Source organism: Sorghum bicolor, chromosome 5 (assembly GCF_000003195.3).
Source record: "Sorghum bicolor cultivar BTx623 chromosome 5, Sorghum_bicolor_NCBIv3, whole genome shotgun sequence".
NCBI classification, from domain to species: domain Eukaryota; kingdom Viridiplantae; phylum Streptophyta; class Magnoliopsida; order Poales; family Poaceae; genus Sorghum; species Sorghum bicolor.
The window spans coordinates 24,706,598-24,714,448 of record NC_012874.2 but is presented as its reverse complement, the minus strand read 5'-3'; the positions used below and the strand labels follow the sequence as shown (position 1 = coordinate 24,714,448).

The following is a 7,851-nucleotide window of genomic DNA, read 5'->3' as shown; positions in this document are numbered from 1 at the left end:
GTGGCTCGCCCCCTTCTATAAAAGCGGCCGCTGGGGTTTTGGTTTCTTTCCTCTCGCTCCTGCGCCACAAAACCTTTGCCTCCTGCCCCTTCTTCTGCCGCCGTCTCTTCCACCTCCATCGCGCAGACTTTCCTCTTCCTCCCAGAGCCATGGCCGGCGTCGAGGCGTGGCCGCCGAGCAATGTGACCAAGTCCGCGCTGGAGGCGCGCGTGAAGGCCGGGATTCTTCGTCCTCTCAAGGACGTCGGGTTCCCGGAATGGATCGTTCCCTCGGCGAACGACAGGGAGCCAAACCCGCCGCCGGGCTACGTGGTGTGCTTCCTGTCGTTCCTAGACCGGGGGTTCGGGGTTCCGGCCGGCCGCCTGATCAGGGCCATCCTCCACTACTACGAGGTGGAGTTACACAACCTGAACCCAAACTCGGTGATGCAGGCCGCCATCTTCACCATGATTTGCGAGGGGTTCCTGGGGGTTCCTGTCAATTGGAACCTCTCGCTTCACCTCTTCAAGGCGGACACGTCGGCCTGCTATGTGGGGAAGGAGAAGATCCCTCTGCGGGCCGGCGGCTGCACGCTGCAGCTTCGCCAGCAACGGTCCGGACTGTACATCTGGAGCACGATGCCATCGTCAAACCGGGGGTGGCAGAGCGCGTGGTTCTACCTCCAGAATGACGGTGGTCTTCTGCCGAAGTACACCGGAAAGATGGTGACAGAGGCCCCCCAGAAGTGGGTGTGGGGTGCTCCGTCCGAAGATCAGAAGAGGCTTGCCCCGCTTCTTGCGGGGCTTCAGAAGCTACGAGAGGCCCGAGTCACTGCGGCCACGGTGGCAATAGCGTTCCATAAGAGGAGCCTGCTTCCGCTGGCGCAGCGCCGGGTGCCCATGTTCGAGATGACCCGGGACGTCCCTTGGGCAGGGACGAGGATGTTAGCCGAGCCGATATCGGCCTCGGACATCACCGCCCGGGTCGAGAAGACGACGCACCCGGAGATGAAGAATTCTCGGGTGGTCCCGATGCGCCCTGAAAAGGGCTACATTTCCTTGGTAAGAAGGTGTCCTTTTATTTCGATCTCTTGCTCCCGTTTTTTTTTGCCTGATTTCCCTGTTGATCTGCTTGCTCCATAGGGGATCGGGGCCGTCAAGGACTCCCTGCCCCCTGTCCCGGAGGACAAAGAGATCCGGGCCCGGAACGAGGAGCAAAAGAAGGTCAAGGAAGGGAAGAAAGCTAAGGTGGCGCGAAGGGCGGAGAGACGGGAGGTCGCCTCCAAGAACCGCCGTGAAGCCGAGAAGGCAGGGGTCGCCCCGCCTCCGTCTCCTGAGACTTCAGTCTCGGAGATAGAGGGTGGGGGCGGCGATGTCGACTGGCTCGACGAGCTGATGGAGGAGGACGACGCAGTCCCTCCTGCCGGGGGGATCGAGGCCCCGGAGGGGTTAAAGGCCCAAGGTGGGTCGGAGACCCCCGAGGGGACCCAGGCACCGGGGGGCGGGCAGCCCGTCCCCCACATTGTTGTGGACGACGAGGACCGCGCCCCTCGTGAAGATTCGGCCCCCGTGGGCCTCCAAGAGGGGGAGAAGGCGTCAGAGGCCGAGCCCAAGGAGGCCCCTCAGTCGGTAGCGCCGGAGGGTCCGGCCGAGCCCACCCCAACGTCCGGGACGGGAGCTGGTGCCCCCGTGGAGGTGTCGCAGGCCGAGGCCGTCATGGCGCCCCCTGCGCCATCGGCGGGCGAGGCGGGGGTCCGGCCGTCGGCCCCAGGCGCCGCGGGAGACCCCCAAGGAGCCCCGGGCTCCTATAAGAAATCTGCTCCCCGGGCGAGGTAAAGATAGCATTCATGATCCTTCTGCTGATTTTTTGTTTTTCTCTTTCTTCTGACTTGACGTTGTTCCCCCAGCCGTAAGCAAAAAGCGCCTTCGTTGGCATTGGCCCCTCTGAAGGCCGTGACGAGGGCGGCTCAGTCTACTCCCGGGTCGGCTAGGCCTGCGTCGCCGCCGCCTCCAGGCTACGAGGAGGCAGGGCGCCACCAGGGGCAAGACACGGGGGCGCCAAAGCCCCAAGGATCGGAGGACGCTGACCTCGGGGGTGCGGCCCGGCCTGCGTGCGCTGAGGCAAGCCGAGCCATCGTGGCGTCCAGCGTGGCGCCCGAGGCCCCCGCGGCGGGAAGGGAGGAGGAAGCTGGATGGGGCAAGAGCCCCGTAATCTGGCCCAACCTCGGCGATGCCGAGGGGGGAGCCAGATTTGTCCTGGATGATCCGTCAGAGAATTACCTCTGGCAGGGTCTAGATGCGTGTGGGCGCGTCGGGGTCGAGGCCCTTAACCGAGCTACCCAGCTCGTGGGTCGCGACATGTTTAATTTGGCTCAGGTAAGATTTTTACCCGTGTCGTAAAGTAGTTTTGTCCTTACTTTTGCGGTATTAACTCCCTGTGTGACCTCTGACCTTGCAGGCGCTCAAGGCCACCTCCCAGGAGAAGTCGGTATTTCTCCATCGGGAGAGAGACGCTTGGGCGTCCTTTGAGAAGGAGAGGACTGCTAGGGAGGCGGCCGAGGGGGAGCTTGCGAAGGAGTGCGAGATTTCTGCCGAGCTTCGGCAGAAGTGCTCGGCACTGGCCACCGAGGCTCGGGAGGCCCGGGACAAGGTTGCCCCCCTGGAGGAGAGGATTGGGGTCCTCGCCCAAGAGTCTGAGGCGCAGAAGGCGGCGGCTGAGGGGTACAAGGGCGAGGTCGCTCGGCTTGAAGCTTTGCTCGCCGAGAAAGACCTTGCCTTGAACCAAGCTCAGACCGACCTGGTCGGGGCTCTGAGCCAGTTGTCCCGCTGGCATCAGAGCTCGGCGGAGTACGAGAAGCGCGCCAAGGGTAGGACTCGCGCCCTTTACCTTAGACGTCTTTGTACTTCTGGATTTGTCCTCCCTGATTCCTTTTTTCTTGTCGTATTTTTTAATCAGAATTGGAGGTGAAGGTGGTCGAGACGTCCTCTGCTGCCGTGGCCCTGCAAAGGACCCTTGACGCCGAGGCTTCAGACCGCTCGGCTCTTGAAGCCGTGGTCACCTCGGCGTGTGAGGGGCTCGGGGTATCGACGTCGGGGTCGTCGCTGCGGAGTCGGGTCGAAGCCCTTTACTCCCGGGCCGGGGAGAGGATGAGGGAGGCACTCCACGCCGGGGTGAAGAAAGCCCTGGCGGTGGTGAGCTCTCACTATGCCGGCATTGATTTGCCGGCAGTCTGTGAGGGCTACGTTCTCCCGGATGATGAGACTGAGGCCCAGGAGGAGGTGCAGAGGCTTGAGGATGCCGTGGCTGCCCCCGGAGATGCCTTGGCCACCTTCTTCGATGACGAGGTGGAGCTTCCCCCCCTCGGGGCTTAAGGACCTGAGTAGATAGGGCAATAGAATTCTTAGTTTTTCTTTTTTATTTTTGTGGGTGTTGAGGCCAGTAGGCCTTGTATTATACAATGTTTAATGTTGAATGCAGATATTTGTGTAATTGCTCTTTAAGCTGTTTTCTTTTTCCTTATGCCGATCCGACTTCGGCAGCGCGAGGTCGGGTAAGCTCCTTGCGATAGCCAGAAACCCCAATCCTGAGTCCTCTTCCTTTTTCCCTTAGTGGTTTTTAGAAGTCCAAATCTGTCCCCCGAATCTAAGGTGAGTAGGAGCGGTCTCTGGCTCGTGAGCGCTGACCTTTCCTAGCGCTCATGCCTTAAGGTTTGTGGGGCGAGATTTCGGTTTTCCTAAAACTTTCTAAGAGAAAAAAGGGAGAAGGACTTTGGGTTGGAGTTCTTTTAACTTGCGCGAAAAAAGGAAAAAGGTTTGCAGTTAACACGGGGGTTCCCCCCCTATGTAGCCCCCTAGGGAGGCTCGGACTCTGCTGGGTAGGTCCGAGGCTCCCTGATAAAAAAGGGCCATATAACTTAAACTTTCATTTATTCCTCCATGGTGATGAACAAACAAAAGTTTTTACAAAAGTTCTAAGGGGTAAAAGCGACGTAGCTGTTCTATGTTCCATGCGTTTTTGAAGACCTCCCCTGCTTCATTGGCGAGCTTGTAGGTGCCTGGTCGGAGAACCACGGCGATGACGAAAGGTCCTTCCCAGGGGGGTGTGAGCTTGTGACGACCCTTGTTGCTCTGTCTGAGCCTCAGCACCAAGTCGCCGACTTGAAAGGCTCGGCCTTGGATTCGTCGTGCGTGGTATCGGCGGAGGGCCTGCTGGTATTTGGCAGAGTGTAGGAGGGCTACATCCCTGGCTTCATCCAGCTGGTCCAGCGCGTCTTCTTGGAACGTTTTGCCGCTATTTTTGTCGTAGGCTTGTATCCTCGCGGACCCATACTCCAGATCAGTGGGGAGGACAGCTTCCGACCCGTAGATCATGAAGAACAGGGTGAAGCCTGTGGCTCGGCTTCGGGAGGTTCTCAGGCTCCAGAGCACGGCTGGTAGCTCTTTGAGCCACCTTTTTCCAAACTTGTTCAGTCGGTTGAAAATCCTGGGCTTCAAACCCTGGAGGATCATGCCGTTGGCACGCTCCACCTGACCGTTGGTCTTGGGGTGAGCCACTGCCGCCCAGTCCACACGTATGTGGTGTCTGTCGCAGAACTGCAAGAACTTTCGCCCGGTGAACTGAGTGCCGTTGTCGGTGATTATGGAGTTCGGTACTCCAAATCGATGGATGATGTCTGTGAAGAACAACACGGCTTGCTCGGCCTTGATCCTTGTAATGGGTCAGACTTCGATCCACTTAGAGAACTTGTCGATTGTGACAAGCAAGTGGGTGAAGCCCCCAGGCGCTTTCTGCAGAGGCCCGACCAGGTCGAGGCCCCAGACAGCGAAAGGCCAGGTGATGGGGATCGTTTGCAGGGCCTGAGCGGGTAGATGTGTCTGCCGAGCGTAGAACTGGCATCCCTTACAGGACCTGACGATCTCTGTGGCGTCGGCTACGGCGGTGGGCCAGTAGAAGCCTTGTCGGAAGGCATTTCCTACCAGCGTCCGAGGCGCGGCGTGATGGCCACAAGCCCCCGAGTGAATGTCCTGTAAGAGCTTGACCCCCTCTTGACGCGGGATGCACCGCATGAGGACGCCCGAGGGGCTTCGCTTGTACATCTCCCCATCAAGGAGGACAAAGGTCTTAGCACGACGAGCCACACGCCTTGCTTCAGCCTGGTCCATGGGCAAAGTGCCGTCGACCAGGCGTTGAAGTAAAGGGTAGCGCCAGTCGGGCGAGTCGTCAGGCGCAGGTGGCTCTGGCTCGATGTCCATGGCCTCCTATTCCTGAACAACAGCGTCCCTGGGGTCGGAATTCTGTTTGCTTGGGGGTCTGTCCGACCCCCCGTCGTCCTTGTAGTCGACGGAGGGCTTGTAGAGGTCGCTGACGAAAACATCCCGGGGACCGTGGCCCGCTCGGATGCCATCTTGGCGAGCACGTCGGTGGCCTCATTATACTTCCTCAACACGTGGTTAAGTTCGAGGCCGTCGAACTTCTCTTCCAGGCGTCGAACCGCTTTGCAGTACGCGTCCATCTTGGGGTCATGGCAGCTAGACTCTTTCATGACTTGGTCGATGATGAGTCTAGAATCGCCTCGGATGTCGGGACGTTTGATCCCAAGCTCGATCGTGATATGGAGACCGTTAACAAGGGCCTCATACTCTGCTGCATTGTTTGAAGCAGGGAAGTGAAGCCGGATTGCGTATCGCATCCTTACCCCGAGGGGTGAGATGAAGACGAGGCCTGCACCGGCCCCAGTTTTCATTAGAGACCCGTCGAAGTACACGGTCCAGCATTCGTGTTGGATTTGTGGGGGTGGGAGCTGAGTCCCAGTCCACTCTGCCACAAAGTCTGCCAGGACCTGGGACTTTATGGCCTTGCGAGGCTCATAGGTGATCCCATCGCCCAAGAGCTCTATGGCCCATTTGGCAATCCTTCCATTGGCCTCTCGGTTCTGAATCACTTCTCCCAAAGGGAAAGATGAGACCACTGAGACCGGGTGAGATTCAAAGTAATGTCGGAGCTTGCGCCGGGCCAACACTACAGCGTAGAGTAATTTTTGGATCTGGGGGTATCGGGTCTTTGTGTCGGAGAGTACTTCACTGATGAAGTATACCGGCCTTTGGATCGGCAGGGCGTGCCCTTCTTCCTTCCTTTCGACCACGATAGCTGCGCTGGCCACCTGATCAGTGGCTGCGACGTAAAGAAGAAGCGGTTCCCCCTCGGCGGGGGGCACCAGGATGGGAGGTTTGGTGAGTAGATCCTTGAGCCTGTCAAGGGCTTCCTGGGCCTCGGGGGTCCAGGAAAAGTGCTCAGATTTCCTAAGTAACCTATACAGAGGCAGCCCTTTTTCCCCGAGGCGAGAAATGAAACGGCTTAGGGAAGCTAGACATCCCATTACCCTCTGTACTCCCTTTAGGCTACGAATGGGGCCCATATTTGCGATGGCCGAGACCTTTTCTGGGTTGGCCTCGATCCCCCGCTCAGACACAATAAATCCAAGGAGCATGCCTCGGGGGACCCCGAAAACACACTTTTCGGGGTTGAGTCTGATCCCTTTTGCCCTAAGGCATCGGAATGTTTCTTCCAGGTCAGCAACCAGGCCGCTCGCTTTCCTGGACTTGACGACGATGTCGTCTACATAAGCCTCTACCGTTTTGCCTATAAGGTTCCCAAAAACCTGGAGCATACATCGTTGATATGTAGCCCCCGCGTTCTTGAGGCCAAAAGGCATGGTTACGTAGCAATACATTCCGAAAGGGGTGATGAACGAAGTCGCGAGCTGGTCGGACTCTTTCATCTTGATTTGGTGGTAGCCGGAGTAAGCATCAAGAAAAGATAAAATTTCACATCCCGCGGTGGAGTCAACTATCTGATCAATACGAGGCAACGGAAAGGGATTCTTTGGACATGCTTTATTTAAACTAGTGTAGTCTACACACATCCTTCACTTCCCATTTTTCTTCTTAAAAAGCACGGGGTTGGCTAACCACTCGGGATGGAATACATCCTTGATGAATCCGGCCGCCAGCAGCTTATGGATCTCCTCCCCGATGGCTCGGCGCTTCTCCTCGTCGAATCGGCGCAGGCGTTGCTTCGCGGGTTTGGAGCCGGCTCGGATGTCCAAGGAGTGCTCGGCGACCTCCCTCGGTATCCCAGGCATGTCCGAGGGACTCCACGCAAATATATCGGCGTTTGCGCGGAGAAAGTCGACGAGCACCACTTCCTATTTGGGGTCGAGGCCGGAGCTGATCCTCAACGCCTTGCCCTCAGAGGTTCCGGGGTCGAGAAAGACTAACTTAGTTTCCTCCGCCGGTTCGAAGCTCCCGGCGTGACGTTTGGGGTCGGGGACGTCCTGGTCGCAGTCGCCGAGGCCGGTAAGGATGGCCAGAGACTCTGCCAGAGCCTCGGCCTGCTCGACGCACTCAACGTCGCACTGGTAGGCGTGCTGGCTAGTCGTGCTGACGGTGATGATGCCCTTTGGCCCTGGCATCTTGAGCTTGAGGTAAGTGTAGTTGGGGACGGCCATGAACTTGGCGTAGCATGGTCGTCCCAGGATCGCGTGGTAGGTCCCTGGGAACCCGACCACGTCGAAGGTGAGGACTTCCCGTCTAAAGTTGTCAGGGGTCCCGAAGCAGACGGACAGATCGATCTGTCCGAGGGGGTCGGCACGATGCCCCGGCACCACTCCGTGGAATGGCGCGGTGTCGTTCCTCAGCTGGGACTTGCTGATCCCCATGAGGGCCAGAGTCTCGGCATAGAGGATGTTGAGGCCGCTGCCTCCATCCATCAGCACCTTAGTGAGACGGGTCTCGGCGATGATGGGGTCGACGATCAGAGGGTAGCTCCCGGGATTGGGGATCCGATCCGGGTGATCCTGTCTGTCGAACGTGA

At 58.5% G+C, this 7,851-nt stretch overlaps 1 protein-coding gene across 1 annotated transcript; it reads left to right on the top strand.

Annotated features, from left to right (window-relative positions):
• Nucleotides 618-3,468, top strand: LOC110435910 (fibrous sheath CABYR-binding protein-like). Its single transcript, XM_021462013.1, has 9 exons — nt 618-1,040; nt 1,122-1,352; nt 1,470-1,810; nt 1,886-2,186; nt 2,268-2,354; nt 2,437-2,466; nt 2,770-2,845; nt 3,208-3,323; nt 3,457-3,468. The coding sequence occupies exons 1-9, from the start codon at nt 618-620 to the stop codon at nt 3,466-3,468; spliced, it is 1,617 nt and encodes a 538-aa protein (XP_021317688.1).

Coding starts and splice junctions, on each gene's coding strand:
- LOC110435910 (XM_021462013.1), top strand. CDS start 618: ATGCCATCGTCAAACCGGGGGTGGCAGAGCGCGTGGTTCTACCTCCAG. Junction 2,355..2,436: donor ACATGTTTAATTTGGCTCAG/GTAAGATTTTTA, acceptor CTGACCTTGCAG/GCGCTCAAGGCCACCTCCCA. Junction 2,846..3,207: donor GTACGAGAAGCGCGCCAAGG/GTAGGACTCGCG, acceptor ATTTGCCGGCAG/TCTGTGAGGGCTACGTTCTC.